The sequence below is a fragment of the Aquarana catesbeiana genome, linkage group LG08, assembly GCF_042186555.1.
Source record: "Aquarana catesbeiana isolate 2022-GZ linkage group LG08, ASM4218655v1, whole genome shotgun sequence".
Classification (NCBI taxonomy): domain Eukaryota; kingdom Metazoa; phylum Chordata; class Amphibia; order Anura; family Ranidae; genus Aquarana; species Aquarana catesbeiana.
Genome location: NC_133331.1, coordinates 128,784,513 through 128,809,302, shown reverse-complemented (window position 1 = coordinate 128,809,302; position 24,790 = coordinate 128,784,513). Strand labels below are relative to the sequence as shown.

Here is a 24,790-nt window from a genome sequence, read left to right as displayed (position 1 = left end):
CTTAAAACAATGCTACATTTACAAACATAAGTAGGAATTAAGCATCCATCCCCTGCAGGTAAGCTTTGCAGATCCTTAGTATATGATTACCTTACTAAGCTGTTGAATAGTCCTCTGTTTCATTTCTATTTCACTAGACATCTGCTTCTTCTGTTTCTCATAATCATTAATTTTATTGGTTAGGGTCTTCTTCTCTTCACGCATAGCAGAGATCTGAAACAAGTAAACAAAGTTGACGTAAAAAAAACAAAAAACAAAACAAAAAAAACAAAAAAACAAGCTGGTATGACTGCACTCATATTTGCATATGAGAGCTTAAATGTATTTCCTTTAATTTAAAATAAAATACAGCCAACGCGTTTCAGCAGCTAGGCTGACAAAGGTCTAATGGCTGAAATGCATCAACTGTAGTTTATCATCTTACATTAAAGAAAGTTCATTTATGCTGTTATACTGGAGTGCTGGCTTTTTTTTCCTTGCATGCATTCAGCTTTGGAGATGAATGGAGGGTCTGTTCAGCCTGAGCACCCAACCCGTAGCCTTAGAATCCAGTGGGGGCTGCAGTGCAGCTTCACATGTTGCTCTCGGAATGGCTGCACTGTCTGACAGTCAAATAACCAAATATATGACAAAGCCAAAGATATGATCAAATATATGATCAATTAAATCTCATCTATTATGTACTATCAGCAAGGCTGTACATTGATTACAATTAAGATGTTAGATTATCAAGATCATTATCAAGGAAAGCTGGTATGGGTAATACTATGTAGTCAAGGTCCTGACTGGGACTGAATTTTACAGCTTCAGAACATTTCATGCTTTCATACTAGACAGGTCCAGACAATTACATCACAAGCTAGAAAGACTTAAGAAGGGTTTGTAAGAAGGTTAACGTCAGAAACAGATCCCTGGTATACAATTCAGAATATAGTAAAACATAATTTATCATACTACAGATAGAGAGATTGGTAGAACTCCCTTTTTACATAAAAAAGGGGGGGAAAAAAAAAAAAGATATAAATGCACCGACCTCTTTTTCAACTTGTTGCATTTGCTTTTTAGCATCAGCCAACTTCTCTTTAAGCTCTGAATAGTCCTCTTCCTTTCTCTGAAGCTCGAGTTGTGCTGTTTTTAGTTGATTGGTTTGTTGTGAAAGGTCTTTCTTTAACCTTAATAACATAATGGAAAAAAAAAGGTAAAGGACTTTGTTTCACATGAGCCATAATAAACCAAGTGGAACCCATCTTTTCAGAAGCAAAAAAAAAAAAAAAACTTCACTGTTGCATAAAACTAACATTTACATGCATCTCAAAACAGTTAGTCCCTTACATATGAACCGTCAAGTTGCTAACTTTCAAAGATATGAACATGCATTTGCATATCCAATCGTATGAGTTAGTTCAAATTTCTGGTGGTTGTGGTTCTGTGTATTTTACTGTATACAGTTCTGCATCTATATTTCAACCTTTTTTGCCATGTATTATTTGTGTGAAATATGTTATAAACCTATTATAGTAATTTATTGGGCTGATTGTGTTGATTGGGTACCTAGGCTAACTTTATTGGACTTACAAATTGATCGAATGTGCTCTCAGAACGGAACTCGTTTGTATGCGGGGACTGTAAGACCCCTTTCACACTGGGGCCTCATTTTAGCAGCGTTTTTGGGCCGCTAGCGGGGCGCTTTTAACCCCCGCTAGCGGCTGAAGAGGTTAAAAGCGCCTGGGTTGTGGCACTTCCATAATGCTGCCCATTCATTTCAATGGCCAGGGGCTTTTTAGGAGCGCTGTACACGGCATTTTAGGAGCGCTGTATACAGCGCTCTCAAACCACCCCAAAGATGCTGCTTGCAGGACTTTTCTAACGTCCCGCAAGCGCACCATCCCAGTGTGAAAGCACTCAGGCTTTCACATTTGTGCAGCATGGGAGGCAGTTTTAAGGCCCTTTGCGTGTGTCATTTCTAGCGCTAAAACGCCTGAAAACTACCTCAGTGTAAAAAGGATCTAAAAGCTATTTATTGGTTTAATGACTAAAGTACATCAGGCTAAGAAAACCAAAACATTAACAATTAAAAGGTACATTTTTTTGTACTCAAATTTCTGCCTTTAAGCAGAAGATCTGGACTATTCCAAATACACTGACACCATTTAGCGTGCATTAAACTTACAGCTCAATTTCTTTTGATGTTTCTGCCATTTGCTTCTCTTTATCATTTTTTGCATTCTGAGCACCTGAAAGCTCTTCCACCATCTGTTTAATCTTCAGTTCTAATTCACCCTTTTCAACAGCTAATTTCTGGTGGTTATTTTCACAATTTGCATGTTCTGCTTGGATATCTGCCAACTGTTTTTCCAGTGACAGAAATGCAACGGATTTTTCATTGGTCTGGTCTTCCAAGCTGCTAAGCTTTTTACATTTTTCTTTGTAAGAGTCCTCAAGAAGCCTCAGATCTTTTATCTGTTGGCTATTCAACATTGCCTCATTTTTGTAATCCATTTCTTGCTTTTGAAGTCTCTCCAAATCATTGGAAGCTTCTAACAACTGCTTTTGCAGCTCAGTAATAAGTTGGTCATTCTTCCTTAGAATAGAGCCTTGAGAAAGAGCCTCCTGGAGATGGGCTTGTAAGGTGTCTTTTGCCTTCTGGAGTTCAGTCATTTTGTTCTTTAGGTCTTCCAGCTCTTTTTTGAGATGTTGGATCTGTTTGTTCTTTTTGGCAGATTCCTGAAGAACTTCTTGACACTTCCTCCATAACCCTTCTATAGCGTTGTAAAATGTACTCTCTCTTCCTGATCCCATTTTCTCCACTAGACTGTCACTTCCACCAAATGTTAGGCATTTTTGTAATGAGTTCTGAACTGAATCACTTAGATTAAGACCTTCTGCCTCAGTGTCTGGCTTGGTCTCATTTTTATTAAAATCATCCAGCTTACTCTGAATAGTTTTAATTTGGGCAACCTTACTGGCAGTACTTTCTTTGTTGTGATCTATTTCCCGCTTTAACATCTCAACAGTCCCTTCCAGAGTGGAAGCACAACGTTTTTCTGCCTGCAGCTCACAAGCCATGGTTTTATTTTTTGAGTCCAAATCAGTAATGTGTTCTTCACAGCTAGCTAGTTTCACTTTTAATTCGTCAATAGTCCGATTTAGGTGGACTACTTCCACTCTGTAGTGTTCATTTTCAGCCCTAACCTCTTCTAATTTTTGGAGTGTGTCCATGTTCTCCATGTTCCCTAGGGAGTCTTTTCGCTTGTAATTGCTTTCCATGCTAGCATCATTACTTTCCAGAAGTCCTAAAAAATAGAAATTAAAGCTTGATTAAGTAAGCACAAAACAAGTTTGCAAAAGCCACACAGACTACACAAATATGCCCCCAATAAGATAAGATCATACAATAAAAAAAAAAAAAATTGATGGTAAATATAAAAACATTGTTTTTACAGTGTACTCACTGAAAAATCCTTTCCTTGGAGTCTATTGAGGGACACATGAAGTACAGTTCCTACAGTACAGGAAGATTGTACATTGAAAAACAAACTATAGGCCAGACAATCCCTCCCACTGCCAGATTGTCTCAGTTTTGTAGCAAAGCAATACTGAGATCATGATCATAAACACAGAGGGGTCAGAGCTGTGTCTCTCAATGGACTTCAAGAAAAGGATTTTGGATTGAGTACAAAAATCCTATTTTCTCTCTCCTACATTGAAAGTGGCTGTAAAGGCACAAGGTATTTTACCTTCATGCAATTGTATGCATAAAGGTAAAAAACCTGTGTGCAGCAGCCCCCCCCACCCCCTAATACTTACCTGAGCCCCCTCTCAATCCAGCAATGTCCAAGAGAACCTTGCCTCTTCGGGGACTCATCAATCGCAGCCAGTGAGCCAATTGGGAGACGGAGGGGCGTGGCGGGGCCGAGCCTCAGCCCCATGTGTGAATGGGTGTCCCCATAGCAAGCGGTTTGCTGTGGGGGCACCCGACAGGAGGAAGAGGCCAGGAGCACCAGCGTGGGATCCAAGAAGAAACTGATCCGGGCTGCTCTGTGCCAAACCACTGCACAGTGGTTTCGCACAAACATATAAACATGTTTACGTTAAATATGTTAGTATAACATGTATAAACATGTTACACTTACCTGCTCTGTGGCAAACCACTGCACAGAGCAGGTAAGTGTAACATATTTTTTTTTTTTCACCACTTGCCGACCTGCCGTCATTATACTGTGGCAGGTTGGCACATGACCGGCGGGGGCACGAGAGCCAGAACAGGGATGTGGGTGTAAAAACACACATCCCTGTTCTGACAGGGAAGGAGAGACAGATTGCGAGTTCCTACTAGCTAGGAACAAACGATCTGTTATCTCTAGTCAGTCCCATCCCCCTACAGTTAGAACACACTGAGGGAACAGTTAACCCCTTGATCGCCCCCTAGTGTAAACCACTTTTCTGCCAGTGACATTTACACAGTAATCAGTGCATTTTTTATAGCACTGATGGCTGTATAAGTGTCAAGGGTCCCAAAAATGTGTCAAAAGTGTCCGATCTGTCTGCCATAATGTCGCAGTTCCGCTAAAAATCGCTGATCACCACCATTACTAGTAAAAAAAAAAAAAAAAATATATTATATATATATATATATATAAAATGCCATTAATCTGTCCCCTATATTGTAGAAGCGATAACTTTTGCGCAACCCATTCAAAATATACGCTTATTGTGTTTTTTATTACCAAAAATATGTTGAAGAATACATATCGGCCTAAACTGAGGAAAAAATTTGCCTTTTTTTTTAAAAAAGGGGATATTTATCATAGAAAAAAAAAAGTACAAAATATTGTGTTTTTAAAATCGTTGCTTTTTTTTGTTTATAGTGCAAAATAAAAACCGCAGAGATGATAAAATACCACCAAAAGAAAGCTCTATTTGTGGGAAAAAAAGGACGTCAATTTTGTTTGGGTACAGCATTGCACGACCGTGCAATTGTCAGTTAAAGCGATGCAGTGCTGTATCGCAAAAAATGACCTGTTATTTTTTGCAATAATACCACCAAAAGAAAAAGCTTTCTTTTGGTGGTATTTGATCGCATCTGTGGTTTTTATTTTTTGCGCTATAAACAAAAGAAGAACGACAATTTTGAAAAAAAAAGAAAAAACACAATATCTTTTTGCTATAATAAACATCCCACATTATTTATCAAAAAAAATGTTTTCCTCAGTTTAGGCCGATATGTATTCTACATATTTTTTATATTTTTTATACATTAAAAAAAAAAAAAAAAAAAAAAAAAAAAAAAAAAAAAAATCGCAATAAGCATGTATTGATTGGTTTGCGCAAAAGTTATAGCATCTACAAAATAGGGAAGATTTATGGCATTTTTATTATTTTTTTTTACTAGTAATGGTGGCGATTTTTATTGGGACTGCGATATTGCGGTGGACAGACTGGACATTCTTGACACATTTTTGGACCATTGACAATTATACATAGTTTGAACACAAGATCTGTCTCTACTCCCCTGAGTTTACACACACAGACCCCGGTTCTCGCTCTGTCACGAGCAGTCATCGCGCTCGCATCGGCTCCTGGCACCCCCTGCGGGCGTACGCGCCCCTAGTGGCCAAGAGGTCAAGCGACGTAAGGCAAAAAAAGTGAAACTGCGGCAGCTGGTCGGCAAGTGGTTAAAGTTCAAGTTTTCGAAAGCATGCAGTTCATAATGCCTGAAGAGGAGGCCTGCATGCTTCAAAAGTGTGCATCACAATCTATCTAGTTAGCCAATAAAAGGTTTCAACCTAAATACAAATTGTATAACAAGCACATTTTGATACATTAATTTGAATTGTGTAAACTGCCTGCTTGTGGTTCAGATATAAAAAGATTTCACCTTTCTTCATGCAGATCACATAATATCTTTGGTTCAGCTATGTCTGGACAGTGTTATCTGTCAAGGTAAGTAGTAGGTTTCTTCTTGACAGATAACTATACATTGACACTTTAATCACAGGATATGATGCAGTCCTTTGACTTTTTTTTTTCCCCCTACATTCAAGGCCAGCATTCACCTGTCACAAGACCAATTTAAAATCTGTTAACACAAGCCTGGAAGAGACATATGGCCTGAAATTCTGCTGTGCCTTGCAGGAAACTAATAGGATGAACAAGCTGGGGCAAAGGAGTAAAGTCCGTGTGCTAGATCTCTAACTAAGCATCTGACTGAAAGAGGACATTTCAGCCTTGCCTTAAAAAAATAAAATAAACACATGGCTGCATACCTTATACAGCATTAGGTTTATGATGCACACAAAGCCACTGGAGACAAAATTGGATACAAGACCATGAATCGTTCAACTTAATACATGGCAACTGTTTCCTTAGCACACACAAGCTTGGGCTAGATAGAAACATGATCAGCAGCACAACACTGTGAAAATTAGTGATATTAGAAGAAATCTAAATTAAATGGTCTCAAATGTGCACAAACAGACACAAATATATATGCTGCAAAAAAAGCAAACAAAACTTATTTCCATTTTTGCAGTCAAATTTGAGAAAATACCAAATATTTCCCAGGAGGTATCATGGCTGACAGCAAGGTTTTTTGAACAATGTTACAGTGAGCCTGTCCCAGGTCTGTCCTTGTTAACATACAATGCAAGAAGACTCAACACCTTTGTTAGGATAGAGTGTTCAAATCTAGTTACCATTGATAATGAAGATCTGCCGGCACAGTACAGACAGGGTTAAATATGACAAACAGCCACCCAGCAGTCTCATGAAAAACAATAAGACAACTACCTAGGATATTCTGTTACCGGAGAAACCAAAATTGAGCATTAAAAAAACAAAACAAAAAAAAACAAACCAAAAAAACCCCAACACAGTAAGCCACGATTTTTTAATGTTTTTTCTGTTCTGTGTGAATATAGCATAAAACAAATATAAAGCGGGTGTTATCCCTATTTGGCTGCAAAAGTGGAAAAACACTTCAGCCCTAGCTCACGCCAATGCGATTTAACAGTTTAAAATCGCATGACAAGCGACACCCTAGTCTCAGCAACGGAACCGCTCAAACCGTTTTCTGCCGCTTCATTGCAAACTGCATTGACTTTTGTTAAAGTCACAAGCCGCAATGAAATTGCACCAATCTGTGGCTTAGAAATCACGCTGAAGTACAGCGATTTCAAAGCCGCACTGGCGTGAACCAGGGCTTAAAGTGTCCTGGACCATCTAAAAATACCGGAAGCATAATTTAGGATTACATAGGTTAATGTATTACTAAAACAGTGAAAAAGAAATAAGAGAATGTCCTCTACCCCAGTGGTCCCCAACCTTTTTGGCACCAGGGACCGCTTTTGGTGCAGCCACTTTTTTTCAGGGCTCGGGGAGGAGGGGGCGGCGATGTACAGGGAAGGTGGGTGGTTCATGGAGTCTCACGAACCCCCCCCCTCACTGTCGAGGAGCACTGTGATATAAAGGGGACTGCACTGTAACAGTGTCCCTTGCAGTTATTGCCCCCCCCATCACAGTTCTCTCTGCAGTCATGGCACCCCCCATCACATTCCTCTCTGCAGTCATGCCCCCCCCCCCATCACATTCCTCTCTGCAGTCATGGCCCCCCCATCACATTCCTCTCTGCAGTCATGCCCCCCCCCATCACAGTCCTCCCTGCAGTCATGGCCTCCCCATCAAAGTCCTCTCTGCAGTCATGGCCCCTCCATCACAGTCCTCCCTGCAGTCATGGCCCCCCCATCACAGTCCTCCCTGCAGTCATGGCCCCCCCATCACATTCCTCTCTGCAGTCATGGCACCCCCATCACATTCCTCTCTGCAGTCATGCCCCCCCCCCCCCCATCACATTCCTCTCTGCAGTCATGGCCCCCCCATCACAGTCCTCCCTGCAGTCATGGCCTCCCCATCAAAGTCCTCTCTGCAGTCATGGCCCCTCCATCACAGTCCTCCCTGCAGTCATGGCCCCCCCATCACATTCCTCTCTGCAGTCATGGCACCCCCATCACATTCCTCTCTGCAGTCATGTCACCCCCCCATCACATTCCTCCCTGCAGTCATGGCTCCCCCCATCACATTCCTCTCTGCAGTCATGCCCCCCCCCCCCCCCATCACAGTCCTCCCTGCAGTCATGGCCCCCCCATCACAGTCCTCCCTGCAGTCATGGCCTCCCCATCAAAGTCCTCTTTGCAGTCATGCCCCCCCCCATCACAGTCCTCCCTGCAGTCATGGCCCCCCCATCACAGTCCTCCCTGCAGTCATGGCCTCCCCATCAAAGTCCTCTCTGCAGTCATGGCCCCTCCATCACAGTCCTCCCTGCAGTCATGGCCCCCCCATCACAGTCCTCCCTGCAGTCATGGCCCCCCCATCACATTCCTCTCTGCAGTCATGGCACCCCCATCACATTCCTCTCTGCAGTCATGTCACCCCCCCATCACATTCCTCCCTGCAGTCATGGCTCCCCCCATCACATTCCTCTCTGCAGTCATGCCCCCCCCCCCATCACAGTCCTCCCTGCAGTCATGGCCCCCCATCACAGTCCTCCCTGCAGTCATGGCCTCCCCATCAAAGTCCTCTTTGCAGTCATGCCCCCCCCCATCACAGTCCTCCCTGCAGTCATGGCCCCCCCATCACAGTCCTCCCTGCAGTCATGGCCTCCCCATCAAAGTCCTCTTTGCAGTCATGGCCCCTCCATCACATTCCTCTCTGCAGTCATGGCCCCCCCATCACAGTCCTCCCTACAGTCATGGCCCCCCCCATCACACTCCTCCCTGCAGTCATGGCCCCTCCATCACATTCCTCTCTGCAGTCATGGCACCCCCCCATCACATTCCTCTCTGCAGTCATGGCACCCCCCATCACATTCCTCCCTGCAGTCATGCCCCCCCCCCCCCCAATCACATTCCTCCCTGCAGTCATGGCACCCCCCATCACAGTCCTCTCTGCAGTCATGCCCCCCATCACAGTCCTCCCTGCAGTCATGGCCCCCCCATCACATTCCTCTCTGCAGTCATGGCACCCCCCATCACATTCCTCCCTGCAGTCATGCCCCCCCCCCCCCATCACATTCCTCCCTGCAGTCATGGCACCCCCCCATCACAGTCCTCTCTGCAGTCATGCCCCCCATCACAGTCCTCTCTGCAGTCATGCCCCCCATCACAGTCCTCTCTGCAGTCATGCCCCCCCATCACAGTCCTCTCTGCAGTCATGCCCCCCCATCACATTCCTCCCTGCAGTCATGGCACCCCCCCATCACAGTCCTCTCTGCAGTCATGCCCCCCATCACAGTCCTCTCTGCAGTCATGCCCCCCCATCACAGTCCTCTCTGCAGTCATGCCCCCCCCATCACAGTCCTCCCTGCAGTCATGGCCCCCCCATCACAGTCCTCCCTGCAGTCATGGCCCCCCCATCACAGTCCTCCCTGCAGTCATGGCCCCCCATCACATTCCTCTGTGCAGTCATGGCATCCCCCATCACATTTCTCCCTGCAGCCATGGCACCCCCCATCACATTCCTCTGTGCAGTCATGGCATCCCCATCACATTCCTCCCTGCAGTCATGGCACCCCCCATCACATTCCTCTCTGCAGTCATGGCCCCCCCATCACATTCCTCTGTGCAGTCATGGCATCCCCATCACATTCCTCCCTGCAGTCATGGCACCCCCCATCACAATCTTCTCTGCAGTCATGGCACCCCCATCACATTCCTCTCTGCAGTCATGTCACCCCCCCCCCCCCCATCACATTCCTCCCTGCAGTCATGGCTCCCCCCATCACATTCCTCTCTGCAGTCATGCCCCCCCCCCCCATCACAGTCCTCCCTGCAGTCATGCCCCCCCCCATCACAGTCCTCCCTGCAGTCATGGCCTCCCCATCAAAGTCCTCTTTGCAGTCATGGCCCCTCCATCACATTCCTCTCTGCAGTCATGGCCCCCCCATCACAGTCCTCCCTACAGTCATGGCCCCCCATCACAGTCCTCCCTGCAGTCATGGCCCCCCCCTTCACAGTCCTCCCTGCAGTCATGGCCCCCCCCATCACACTCCTCCCTGCAGTCATGGCCCCCCCATCACATTCCTCTCTGCAGTCATGGCACCCCCCATCACATTCCTCTCTGCAGTCATGGCACCCCCCCATCACATTCCTCCTTGCAGTCATGGCCCCCCCATCACAGTCCTCCCTGCAGTCATGCCCCCCCCCCATCACATTCCTCCCTGCAGTCATGGCACCCCCCACAGTCCTCTCTGCAGTCATGCCCCCCATCACAGTCCTCCCTGCAGTCATGGCCCCCCCCATCACATTCCTCTCTGCAGTCATGGCACCCCCCATCACATTCCTCCCTGCAGTCATGCCCCCCCCCCATCACATTCCTCCCTGCAGTCATGGCACCCCCCCATCACAGTCCTCTCTGCAGTCATGCCCCCCATCACAGTCCTCTCTGCAGTCATGCCCCCCATCACAGTCCTCTCTGCAGTCATGCCCCCCCATCACAGTCCTCTCTGCAGTCATGCCCCCCCCATCACAGTCCTCCCTGCAGTCATGGCCCCCCCATCACAGTCCTCCCTGCAGTCATGGCCCCCCCATCACAGTCCTCCCTGCAGTCATGGCCCCCCCATCACATTCCTCTGTGCAGTCATGGCATCCCCCATCACATTTCTCCCTGCAGCCATGGCACCCCCCATCACATTCCTCTCTGCAGTCATGGCCCCCCCATCACATTCCTCTGTGCAGTCATGGCATCCCCATCACATTCCTCCCTGCAGTCATGGCACCCCCCATCACATTCCTCTCTGCAGTCATGGCACCCCCCATCACATTCCTCTCTGCAGTCATGGCACCCCCCATCACATTCCTCCCTGCAGTCATGGCCCCCCCATCACAGTCCTCCCTGCAGTCATGCCCCCCCCCCATCACATTCCTCCCTGCAGTCATGGCACCCCCCATCACAGTCCTCTCTGCAGTCATGCCCCCCATCACAGTCCTCCCTGCAGTCATGGCCCCCCCATCACATTCCTCTGTGCAGTCATGGCATCCCCATCACATTCCTCCCTGCAGTCATGGCACCCCCCATCACATTCCTCTCTGCAGTCATGCCCCCCCCCCCAATCACATTCCTCCCTGCAGTCATGGCACCCCCCATCACAGTCCTCTCTGCAGTCATGCCCCCCATCACAGTCCTCCCTGCAGTCATGGCCCCCCCATCACATTCCTCTGTGCAGTCATGGCATCCCCATCACATTCCTCCCTGCAGTCATGGCACCCCCCATCACATTCCTCTCTGCAGTCATGCCCCCCCCCCCCCCCATCACATTCCTCTCTGCAGTCATGCCCCCCCCCCAATCACATTCCTCCCTGCAGTCATTACCCCTCATCAAAGTCCTCTCTGCAGTCATAACCCCCCCCCCCCATCATATCACAGTCCTCCCTGCAGTTATGCATCCCCCTCCAATCACAGTCCTCCCTGCACAGTGACCATTTTAATCTCTGCCTCTCCTGCAGCCGATGTATTCTCTCATGCCTCAGGAGGAGCTGAGCCCTGTCACGGACCTCGGAACAGTTAGCAGCCTGTGTGTATTCTGTCATGTTTCCCTACTGGTCGCTGATGTCAGCCTATTAGCAAGGCAGGGGGTGGAAAAACGGCTGCGAAACTTATATTAACAAGCGGGTGATTACCCATTTGTTATTATAAACAGTCCCTCGCTCTCTGTCACGATCTGCAGCCGTTTCTGCTCCCTGCCTTGCTAATAGGCTGACATCGGCAGCCGGTCGGGAGACATGACAGAATGCACACAGGACACACAGGCTGCCAACTGTCCCATGGTCTGTGACAGGGCTCAGCTCCTGCTGTGATGGCAGCCCGCTCAACAACAGGCAATGGACCGGTACCAGTCCGCGGCCCGAGGGTTGGGAACCCTGCTCTACCCTGACCTGGGCAGGACAAGATTTACAAAGGCTCTGGAAAATGCAAAGAACTGCAATTTGCTTAGAACAGTCAAAGATTTTTTAAGAATAAATGCACTTTCAAATCAAGAATGTAAAACTTTTCATTGTCCTATAAAAAGTGATCTACCATGGATCACTTTTCAAGGAGGGCAGCAAACACTGCTGCTAGTATGAAGGCTGCACAAATCTGGGGGGGGGGGGGGGGGGACCTGAAAGTGCACTACTTTCAGAACCCTCATGGTCAAAGTCACAGAAACTGACAGAATATCAACATTTTTTTGTTGCATTCAGAACAAAAACAGGGAGGAAATGATCCAATAGGAAGCAATGTTCTTGGCATTATTTTAACCTTAAACTGTGACCTGTGTATCTGCTGAATGTTGGCATTAGGGTCCTTCCTTCAGACAAGAAGGATCAGTGTTTTGTAAAGAACCAGCAAACCCTATAAAAAATACATGTGCCCATGATAGTTTGAAAATGCTAGCCTCTATTCCAGGGTATACAGATACTACTGCCAACCATTGAGCTTATTAAATTGGTTCTAAAGTCAAAATGTTTACCTTAATGCATTCCCTACCCGTTAAGCCCCCCTAAAGATTCACCTCCTCTCCTTTCACTGATCCAGCGCTGTCCCTGGAGACACAGGAGCCATGGAAACACGCTGCTGTCAAAATTCTGTGAAGAGTGAGGAGAGCGCTGCTGAGGGTGCCGGCAGGGGACCCCAGATTAGAAGGTAAGAGACCACTCTGTGCAATATCATTGCACAGAGCAGGCAAGAATAACTTCTATTTTAAGAGAAAAATAGTTTTCCTTCTTCTACAGCATTAAGGAAATGAGAGTAAATTATGCAAGTAAAATAAAAATCACACTTACCCTATAGTCAAAATAAAATATGTTTCTACATTTGAAAGAATTTCTACATTTAATAAGGTTTTGTCTTTTTTTCAGCCTGGAATCAGGAAGTCCAGAATTGCTGGTCTTTGAGGATGTGGAATAACATATTTGTGAGCTTTTACATAACAGAGGAGTTATGGGGCCCTGGAGACAACCTTCAGATTAAAAAGGCTCGTTGTGATATAATTACAGTGCCTTGAAAAAGTATTCATACCCCTTGAAATTTTCCAAATTTTGTCAAGTTATAACCAAAAACGTAAATGTATTTTTGGGGGTTTTTATGTGGTAGACCAACACAAAGTGGCACATAATTGCGAAGTGGAAGGAAAATGATAAAATGGTTTTCAACATTTTTTACAAATAAACATCTGAAAAGTGTGGCGTGCATTTTTATTCATCCCCCCTTTACTCTGATACCCCTAACTAAAATCTAGTGGAACCAATTGTCTTCAGAAGTCACCTAATTAGTAAATAGAGTCCACCTGTGTGTAATTTAATCTCAGTATAAATACAGCTTTTCTGTGAAGTCCAAGGAGGTTTGTTAGAGAACCTTAGTGAATAAACAGCAATATGAAGGGCAAGGAACACACCAGACAGGTGAGGGATAAAGTTGTGGAGAAGTTTAAAGCAGGGTTAGGTTATAAAAAAAACATCCCAAGCTTTGAATATCTCCTGGAGCACTGTTCAATCCATCATCCGAAAAAGAAAAGCGTATGGCACAGGAGCAAACCTACCAAGACATGGCCGTCCACCTAAACTGACAGGCCAGACAAGGAGAGCATTAATCAGAGAAGCAGCCAATAGGTCCATGGAAATTCTGGAGGAGCTGCAGAGATCCATGGCTCAGGTAAGAGAATCTGTCCACAGCACAACTATTAGTTGTGCACTCCACAAATCTGGCCATTATGGAAGAGTGGCAAGAAGCAAACCACTGTTTAAAGAAAGCCATAAGAATTCCATTTGCAGTTTGCAAGAAGCCATGTGGAGGACACAGTAAACTTGTGGAAGAAGGTGCTCTGTTCAGATGAGTTCAAAATTGAACTTTTTGGCCTAAAAGCTAAACGCTATGTGGGGGGGGGGGACTAACACTGCACATCACCCTGAACACACCATCCCCACTGTGAAACATGGTGGCAGCAGCATCATGATGTGGGGTTGCTTTTCTTCAGCAGGGACAGGGAAGCTGGTTAGAGTTGATGGATGGAGCCAAATACAGGGTAATCTTAGAAGAAAACCTGTTAGAGTCTGCAAAAGACTTAAGACTGGGGCGGAGGTTCACCTTCCAACAGGGCAATTACCATAAACACACATCTAGAGCTATAAAAATGGTTTAAATAAAAAGCATATTCATGTGTTAGAATCATAATTTTTAAAGAGCAACTGTCATCTCTGTCCCGCAGCGGCTGCTCCTCTCCTGTGACCCACTGTTGACTCACCGACAGTCCTATCCACTTTAATGGGATGGCTGGTGATGCAGCAGTGACACAAGGTGAAGGCCATGGTGGTAGCAGGTGAGTGGATGCCCAATAACAGGCACTGCCATGATGGATCTGAAAAGGTGCTCTTTATATGCAAGTACTCATTCTTGTTGGTAGTTAGAATTTTTAATATTTGCAAACAAAATGAAGGTTTCCTATTTAGAATAATAAGCTGTCAGGTTAGTAAAACAGTGATATCAGAACCGATTCAATTATACAGTTTGTAGTGTACATAGATTTGCAAAACAATGGGATAAAGGAATATTCCTGAACTTTGTTTTTTCTCATGGTTACTGTGAAATTGTGCAAATGCAGCAATGCAGTGCATGTTATCTCAGCTTGCAGAGCATGGATTCATTGAATGAGTTTACCAAAAATGTAAATATTGCAGAATATACAGCGTCAGGCTACATAGCTAAGCTCTATTTCATGCTGAATAAACAAAATTATCAATGTAGCTTAAACAGAAAACTATCTTTGGATAGATTTTTACTCCAAAAGCATTTTATTAAAATAAATTTGATAAAGATCAAAAAAAAAAAAAATAATAATAATTTGATTTAAATCAAAAAAAGTTTTAGATTAAAAAAAAGAAAAAAAAAAAAAAAACCAACATTGATTTATATCCACCCTGGGCTGAATACAAATGCACGCCACAGTTTCACATATTTGTAAAAAATGTTGAAAACCATTTATCATTTTTCTTCCAATTCACAATTATGTGCTACTTTGTGGTGGTCTATCACACAAAATCCCAATAAAATAAAGTTTTTGGTTGTAACATGACAAAATGTGGAAAATTTCAAGGGGTATGAATACTTTTTCAAGGCACTGTATGGGTATAAAGTATATGCCTGAACAATTACTTATCAAGGTAAGAACAAAAATGAGCTTGAACAAATAGAAACTGGCATGACTTCATTCTTCAGGTTTGTGGTCAGGTGGCATCTATAAAGGACCATGTGACAATCCCATAATAAGCACGTGATTTATCCACCAACACGGGTCAGGGAGACTTGACCATACATCTCTACATTCAATAGATCACTTAGAATAGATATCTACTGCTGTTTACGGTGGAGCTTATGTTTTCTGGATGAGCTCTGCTCTCCTCTTCAGCACAACTCTTTAGTTTTCTAAAGGAAATACTTAAATCACTGAGACTCCATTAGCAAAACCATTGTTTTTGATGAATACCATGAAGGAAATAAGGGAAAAAGCAGAACAGGGACTTGCATGTGATATCAGAAATAGTGATCCAGCCATTGCTAGCCACATTCTGAAATTACATGCTGCCTGCCAGCCATGCTGAAGCACTAACCTGGAAGAACAATTAAAGCAAGTTACAACAGGTTAGCATGGTTGTTAAAGGCAAGCAACTCAATATTAAAACCACTGCTAATATGATAACCAGGCACTCAGGGCTTTCAATAAAAAGGTATCACCTAAAGCAGATCTTCAAGCATTCCACTGACTTGGCTCCTCTGCACATATAAATCGGGTTTTTTTTAATTTTCACTTTTATTACGTTTTCGGGCTAGCATCAGACCCCCTCCCCCTTCTTTGTCACTTGCCTAGACGAATTCATGCTGTTAAACCTTTCCTACAGAGCTGTTTTAATTTCTAAAATGTTGGAAAATTTCTTGGCAGGGCTTCCTTATCCTATGGAAAAGGATCAGTGAAAATAACGATCAACTGGTTAGTGGCAGATGAGAATCACAAAGGATGACAGAACTCATCGATTATGAGGCATTCGCACAGCAGGCAGTTCCAGTACTTGAAGAGCGCGCACGCACACACGCACGCACACACTTTGAACATCAGAGACCACAAACCATAACTTTTCAGTAGAATTAAATTAAGACATGTTCAAGAAGTGGTTAAACAAAAAACTTTTCCTAAGAGGAACATGGAGGTTGCTTGCCAACAATTTTAGTTGTCAAATAAAGTGAAGACGTGTGTAATCTGTTAACGCAACCACTTAAGTACCATACCCCATCATTTCCAGGCTATCTTTCAGTTTTGAGCGCTGATATGGTTTGACTAACCATAACGCCATCATGCAATGCTTTACCCAAATTTATTTTATATCTTTTTTGAGACAGATTTCTTTTGGTAGCATTGCAAGTATTACTATATGCATTTTGGATAGAGTAAGGGAGGGTTATAACCCCTGTTGGTTCATTTGTTGCTATCTTTGGCAATTGGGGAGATTTACCTTCACTTCCTGTCCCATAGCCAAAACAGGAAGTGAGAGGGAATCCCTGCAAATTAAAGGAATCCCTTGGGACCCCTAGGCCACCAGAAGTATTCCCGTTGGAAGATTTCCTCGCTAAATCGGAGGAAAACATAAAATGTGGGATTTTCTTTTATTTTCAAATTTCAATGCTAATGGTAAACAGGACAAATAGAGTGGATGTACAGATAGCAATAACATCTGACAGCTATTCTAAATCCTCTTCACTCTACCCAAACCTAAAGAAAAATTTTGCCTTTAGTTATACTTTAATAACCACTATAAAAAGGGATGAGAGAAAAAAACAAATTTGTTAAAATAAAAAGGCAACTATAGTACGGAAATCCCCCAAAATACCCTTTATTTGAAAAGCAGACACACCAAGGTAATCTATTTTTTTTTTTTAAATGAAGAAACATGCTGAGAGGGATAAACATGAAGTTTGAGAATGGTGTACATTAACCAGTTCAGTTCTTTGGATGTACGTAGTAGGCTTGCTACTGCAGCCATCAGCTTGTGCTAAACCCTTCACTCTTCAGTCGTTCAACAGCCCAGTAGTAAAGTAAAAGCGATCGGGACAGCTATCCCCAATAAGCCTTACCTCACCCCTTGTGTTAGCAATAAAGTTGGGATGAAAAAAAATAAATATTGAACCCAAAAAGTTAACTGCAACCCCAGGTGCCCTGCACATGCCTGCAAATGCAAACACGTGCACAGGATGGGCATGTGTACATTAATCACGATCGCTCCACATGCGGGGTATCGCTGTCAATGTCAGAGTGGGATCAATAATTCTAGCACCAGAGCGCACAGTTAAATCTAAACTGATGAGCAGTGAAGGCTTTTAAAGTGTCGGCTATGGAGATTTTTGGGTACCGTATTTATGTTTTCTTGAAAATCTGCATTTGATAAACAGTTTGCTCAAATATTGCAGCTACTTATTTTTTCATTGTACAGGGTTTTTCGCTTTCAGAAAATATATAACTCTCTGGGTGTTTTAAGTCCTTTTAAAGCCAAAAATGAAAAATGTACGCGTTTTAAAAAAATGAAAAAAAAATTGCTGTAGCGCAGTGGTAATGTACAAGTCATACACCAAGGAAGGAGGAAATGAAGGGGGTTAAATGTACTTGTCACATACAATGGCAGGATGAAGATGATGGGGTTAATGTTCAGATGGGCAGAAGATAGGTGAGGAGTTATTTACTGGTTGCTGGGGACAGCATTAGATATAGTATGTGTAAGAGGCAAGAAAGAGTTAAAAATCCTTCATCACTGCAACGGAACCAAATGGGTCAGCAGCTGCTGGTCCATTTATTCTGTGCCTATCCTTTAACACTCAATCTCTCTCCCCTTCCCTTGCTGTAAGGGGAGGAATCTGCATTGTAAATAGTACCAGGCGGTCACTATGATGACCAATCACAGTGACCGCATACTACGCAGCAACCCTGATGGGGTTTTTCTGCGGATATAGTCATTGTACAGATTAAGAAGATTAAGAAGATTTTTCATAAAGAGGAAGCGAAGATCTCCCCAAACTGAAGGGAAACTTCAACATATCCCTACTAATTCAGTTCCAGTGACAGCTTTAACGTTTTGAAAAGGTCTCATGTTTTCTATGTGAGAATATTCCCCGGGAATAAAAGTGATGTTAGTTCAATGGTTCTAACACTTATGTAAATAAATATTTAATTTTTTATTAAATAAAGTATGTGTTGGGAGTTGCACTTTAAGGCTCCATGTACACTGGCAACTCCTAAACTTACGTTTAAGAGCTTTTTTGCGTTTTTTTGCAAAAGCTCCTAAACTCAACTCAAAGCCTGGGTTCATGTACACATAGGCTTTTACCAGAGTTTAGGAGCTGCTACAGTAAGAGGAGCTTCAACCTCCCAGTCCTGAACACGGAGGAATCACATTCAGGATAGGAATGTTTTAACCGCCGGCCAGGGAAAACGTAAACCGTGTCAAAATCGCACTTTCCTGCGGCCAAAGTAGGTAGTGTGGACATGCAGTCTAACACCAAAAGCCCTCGATGGAGAGATTTCCCCTCACTTCCTGTTCCAGGAAAAACGTCAATATAAGGCGGCAAAAAGTTATTTTACAACAGGACTTAGCAGCAGGAACATCAAAAGGCTCCAAACCCTTTTTACAATACAAGAATATTAATTGCTTGCATAATCCGAGATAGTTGTTCTTCCTTGCCTAGTGACGAATTCTGGTTTAAAAAAAAAACAAAAAAACAACATTTAACCATTCTGCACTAGCCTCTAAAAATGATACATCAGCTTCAGCTTAGAGCTGAAGTTACACTCTGCAGAGCTCAGCAAGGAGAGCTCTGACAGCTGATTGGAGGCAAGAGACGCCTTTCACACAGCACACAGGAACAGAGCTGAAGCTGCCAATTAGCCGGAGAGCCCTCCCGTATCAACTTTTTTTTCTCTTGGTGTCAGGAAAACTTGTTAAGTGATTCATACTGATAAATATGAACGAATCAGCAGACAGAAATGCTACTTTGTACCCTTAATTGAGACAAAAAACACACTAGGAGGTTCACATTTAATGTCTGAAGTTTACAACAATTTTAAAATTCATGACTACTTCGTTTATGCTGCCAACTTCACATGAATGGAGAAATTCCTGTTCAGACATAACCCCAGCTAAGCTTTGTAGCAAATATGGAGTACATTACAAAACAGAGATCCCTCCCATCTAGCTTGTCTTCCACACGGATTGCTACAAAATTGATGCTAGGATGAACTGGGTTCATGCCAGAGCAGGAGTTACTGCACTAAACATGAGGTGTGGCAAGCATAAGCAAAACTAAACCAAAACAGGTGGGAACCCCACTACAAAGAAGCCTGCAAGACCTTCTGTCCAAAACTGGTATCCGCAGATGCGTGAACATCTACATAGTAGAACAGAGTAAACATGATGAGACTAGGTAGAAACCTTCCAGATTTGAACAACAAAAGCTTAATGCAAAATACCCCAGGAAGCACTGACACTCCTGGTAGCATGGGTCTTGATCAGGAAAGCGGGAGCTTCATGTCATAATAAACAGAAATGTAGCGCTAAATATATCAATGGAACACCATTGATATTGGTGGGCCAAAAGTGTGTGAAATAATGCAAAATCATGAATTCAAAACAGGTGCTGTACACAAAATATGAACTTTTAACATATAAATGAATACAATGATCAAATGCCCCATGGGAGGTGAAAAAAAAAAAAAAATAGTGTTCAAACAATAACCTAAATGTGTCTAAACACCAAAAAGGGACATGTTTATAAACTTCATAAAGCATATGTCCAATCAGATAACTAATAATAAATCCTCAGTGACAGATGAGATGATGTGGCAATGCAGACAAGGAACTGGCTGTGTGGCTCATTCCAAACAGGACGAACATTCTTCTAATGGAAAGTTGTAGATAAATACTTCTTACCAGACAAGGTGGACCCACCTGCCGTATGGCAGTGGGTCAATCGAGCTTATAACGGGCAAAATCCAGATGGTCAACGAGGATACCAACTCAGATACGAATGGAACATGTAGAAGGATCACTCCAGATGCAGACGTTCAGTCAATCGACAGGAATGAATCCAGGGAGTGTGGCACAGCCAAGTATCCAGAGAGCAGGCAAATCTTCAGACCAAATAGGAGTTGGACCTCAATGGAGGATCCGTGCCAAGAACCAACAATAAATGGAATGCTTTCACATTTGGACCTGTGCTGAGTGTCTGTGTGTAGATCCCGCCCAATCTCTGATCTCTGTCCTAATGTCACTCCAGCTCCTCGGTCTAGCAGTACAGATCAGCCACCTTGTCTGGTAAGAAGTATTTATCTACAACTTTCCATTACAAGAATGTTCGTCCTGTTTTGAATGCGCCACACAGCCAGTTCCTTGTCTGCATTACCACATCATCTGTCACTGAGGATTTACTATTAGTTATCTGATTGGACATATGCTTTATGAAGTTTATAAACACTAATATTTTTGATGTTTAGACACATTTACGTTATTGTTTGAACACTATTTTTTTTTGCTTTTTTTTCACCCCAACGGGGCATTTGATCATTGTATTCATTTATATGTTAAAAGTTCATATTTTGTGTACAGCACCCGTTTTGAATTCGCGATTTTGCATTTTTTCCACACACTTTTGGCCCACCGTACATATGGTGTTCCATTGATATAGTTAGCGCTACACTTCTGTTTATTATATTTACTTGGACTTTGTTTTAGTGTCAGCAGCTTTACATAGAGCGTTTTAGCGCAGCAATTTCCCCCATTTTTTTCCACATTTCCCTTCATGTCATAGGCCTAAGAAACAAGCAGACAAATCCACTTAGAAATAGTGGGTTGAGAAGCAGCCTGACCCTTGCGAGAGTCTGCAGGCAAGACAAATAGGGAACAAAGCTGTAGACAGATAAACTCGGAACAGCAATTTCATTTGAATTCTTAGGATTGGAACAAAAAGATGGTGTAGTGCTCACCACCGAAGGAGCCGCTGTTTCAAGTCCCCAGTTCTCAGTGCCCATGACTGAAAAAAGAACCATACTCCTTGACACCTGTGGCTTTAAATGAGATTTAATAAAAAAACAGGCAAAAGCCCTGCAGGAAAGAAAAAAAAGTGGAGCAACCAACAATAGTAATACAACTCAATGGAGCATCTAAAACCAGCACACAATTATACAAATCTGTTATAAAGAACAGCAAGCTATCAAGGTGGTCTGACAGAGTTCAAGAAACACAAAAGCAATGGCCAGTGGGCCTGAGTACAGTTAGCCATTGCTGGGGATCTCCCATTGGAACAGTCACCCTCTCACATTTATATTCTGATGGGAGAAAAGTAAAGGGTGCAAGGCTGACCCTCTCCACAGGCAGTCAACTTTAAGTAGCAATAACATCAGCAGGGTCAGTATTAAATAAGTGGCCAATGGGCCTCTAACCACCATCAATAATCCTGATGCATCTTCTTGAAGGCCGGCGAAGAGTCATGCTGCACTCACAGGGATTCCCGCTCGAGCACTGGCTGAAACTGCAGCCTTCTCCCTCCCTGGAGTCCATAGCAGTAGTACTGCACAGTACCTTTACTCAGATCACAGCAGCCTTTCTGCGCACAGGTCCTGCCAGCCAAATGGCATGTTGAGTGGCACTTGGAGGAGAGGAGGCGTGGAGATCACCGGCAGGGAACTTCAGAAGATGTGGTAAGAGACCATTCTGCGCACTACCCACTGCACAAAGCAGGCAAATATAACTTCCTTTTAATTGTAATAAAAAAATAAAATGTCTTTACAATGACTAAGGGTTAACAGCATGCTCTTCTCCACAGCCACCTTTTGGATAAAGGCATCAAGGATGGTGCAAACAAGCATTCACCCTAAAAAGGACAGCCTCTCAATTTGCTTGTCGCTTAGCAGGATCCTTTTTATGTGCACACAGTGCCCACTGTGATTATGTAGTCTTCGGATTTGTTCCCAGAGAGAGGAGGGGCACCTTAAAGAGGTCCTATAACCTCAAACTCTATAAATACCAGGACCTCATCCACTGGGACAAGGATAAGTAGAAAATAGCTGGGTCAATGGGTGTAGATCCCAATTTCTTGCATGTATCCCCCCTACAGGGTGTACTGAGTGAGCCCAATTGGCATACATCACTTCTTGTAAATAAAGGTGCACTGGAAAGGACTTGGAATGTTTTGGCAGCTACCAGGACCCAAATATAGTTAGAGGAAGAGAACTCCGGCAGTGGCAAATTGATTAGTGAACACCAAAACGGTCAGGGAGCACCTCGTGGCCTTCTATGCAAAACAGTCCTAGAACCCAAGATTTCCTGAGAGAACTTGTCTGCAAAGGATTTCTGATGCTCAAATTCTAACCTCTTCCCTATCCTGAAGAATCTCCTCCAATGCCTCATTCTCCCTCAAAATGAGGAGAAAAAAAGAGCACCCTCATTTGTATCCCAGGCATTATAAACCAGTGAGAACATCTGATAACACAGAACATTCTTACCTTGACACAAAAGAAACTGAGGATTGTGAAATTGAGACAGTGAAAATATCAGTAAAGGGCATTGGTTCAAAGCTAATCTGATCCTTAGAGGAGCCATTACAAGGATAACTGTGCAGGGGTGTTCTCTCTACGGGAGTCCACACCCCTCCCACCCGACTGTGCGAGGCTATAGCTTGCTGAGTATATGAAGCCTTTTGTACCTAAAGGGAGTGGCAGCTGAGATGTAGTGCGGCACCAGCCAAAGTCCCCCCTTCCAAGTAAAAGGGTCAACGATGCTTAATATGCCATTGTCAGAGCAGCACTATGGACAGCTGTGCAGGGGCTGGGGTATAGTAGCGAGGTTCCTGCTGTGGAGACACGGCGATTGCACAGGTTTCTGGCAAAATGGTGCCTGTGCACAGCACTGGCTCGCCCCTAATAAAACGCAGTTAAAGCCTTATGTCACTCAGTTTATAAGATCCTCCAAAAACCAGCCTTAATGCACGGGAACATTTTAAAGGGGAAATTACCATGAATTCCACAATGTAAAGACACACTCAGCAGTCCATTTTGCACAGCTAGCAGGCCGAACCTTCACTCATCACTGTGAGCATGCCCCGTAAAGCCTTCAGAAACTCAACTAACCTCCAAAGGCATCACTAACCTGGACCTGTGGAGCACCCTGTCAGCAAGGCCAGCCAGTAGCTAACAGATCACTGCCCACAGGATGCAGCGCTGCCTGGTAGTGGTATAGGCTGTTCCTGCTCTTGCATGCAGAGTACTGGTACAATCCCCTTGGTCTGCTGACTATAGCAATCCTTTAAGACATTCCCCATCAAAGCAGAAGCGTGTAGAATAGGCCAGCATTAAGAGATTAAACACAGGAAAGAAGAGCTTCAGAAAAAAATAAATCTGATGACACATTTGTTACCAAAAGACATTAGCTAAAAACGGAGGCTTAGCTGAGCTGGGAGAAGTTATGCATGGGACTCCTGACTTTTTTGGACAGTGTCCTGTAACCTGACGGTAGCGTCATAACCCAAGTAGTCATGAATATTCCATCCTCTGTGTCCTGTGATGTACGATTAAGAAAAATTTGACTGCAATTGGCTTTAATTTGGAAGTTTCTGGGCAAAAAAAATATCAAAATAAAAAACAAAAAACAAAAAAAAACATTCATTTTGAGTGGCAGATTTAAAGCCAAGCATTGCTGCACAGAAACAGAATGGCAAGAGACGCTACAAAAGTGGTTAGTGTTAGTTGCCTTTACAGCATGAAAAGATGATCAGTTATGTTATTATGAAAGAGCATGCAGTTAGTTCAGTCACAGAAGAATTGAGGAGAAGCAAAATGTACAAACAAAAGTTTTATTTTAAATTAACAGACATAAGCATCAACTTAATGTCAAGCAACCTGAATGTACAGTTGAGGTCATTATAGACATTTACTTTATTCAGGGACACTACATAGAATCCCCACAAGGTGGTGTACCAATATGCCAATATGTACATTAAGAACAAAAAAAAAAAAAAAAAAAAAAGTGTAGGACTTTATAGGTACAAAAAAATAATGTCCTTACCAAAGTCACAGCTAAAATGCCTAGAATTATATTAATAAATAAAATAAATTAATCAGGTGCTTATGCAAATAAATGCTTTTTATATCCTCCATCTATACAACCCTTCATTTTACATGGCTGGTACAATCAACTACATTAATATATGTAAAATACTGTAAAGAAATCAACGATGGACGATTGTCAACACATTTCATGAACCAAGGGTTTATCTCTTGAGGAGAAGGTAGCGGACAACCAGTTTAAAAACATTAATATATGTATTACCAAGGCACTCATATTTAAATATGACAAAATATATGCAGTTTTTAAATTAAACTACTGCCTCATTAAAATCATAGGTGCAAAACTCCAATTGCCTACAGAGAGGGGGCCACAGATGACATAAGTCAAACTCCACCCCACACTAAATCTTTAAAGATGTTACATGCATTAAATCTAATACAAAAGGCGTGTGTAATACCAAAATATAAGTGCTTGCTAAATCTCTGCGAGATGTATAAAGAGTCTCAAATGTTCTGAAATAGGGGTTGTCACAAGGTCTTGGAAAGATCTGTACCATCTATTAAGAGAATTCTATCCACTCCCAATGTAATCCATAATACAAGTTAAGGAAAATTTATACTTTCAACATCACACTTAGAAAGCGGGGGGGGGGGGGACATTGCATA

The 24,790-nt window shown here is 43.4% G+C and overlaps 1 protein-coding gene across 4 annotated transcripts in view; it reads right to left on the bottom strand.

The window, feature by feature from the left end:
* The window catches only part of KIF20B (kinesin family member 20B), a 225,634-nt gene that overhangs the window by 55,494 nt on the left and 145,350 nt on the right, over positions 1-24,790 (bottom strand). For all 4 annotated transcript variants that reach the window (XM_073596389.1, XM_073596391.1, XM_073596390.1 and 1 more), the window contains 3 exons: positions 2,171-3,293; positions 1,034-1,172; positions 91-213 (listed from right to left, as the gene is read on the bottom strand). In XM_073596389.1, coding sequence (XP_073452490.1) covers positions 91-213; positions 1,034-1,172; positions 2,171-3,293 — 1,385 coding nt within the window. The remainder of the gene's footprint in view (positions 1-90; positions 214-1,033; positions 1,173-2,170; positions 3,294-24,790) is intronic.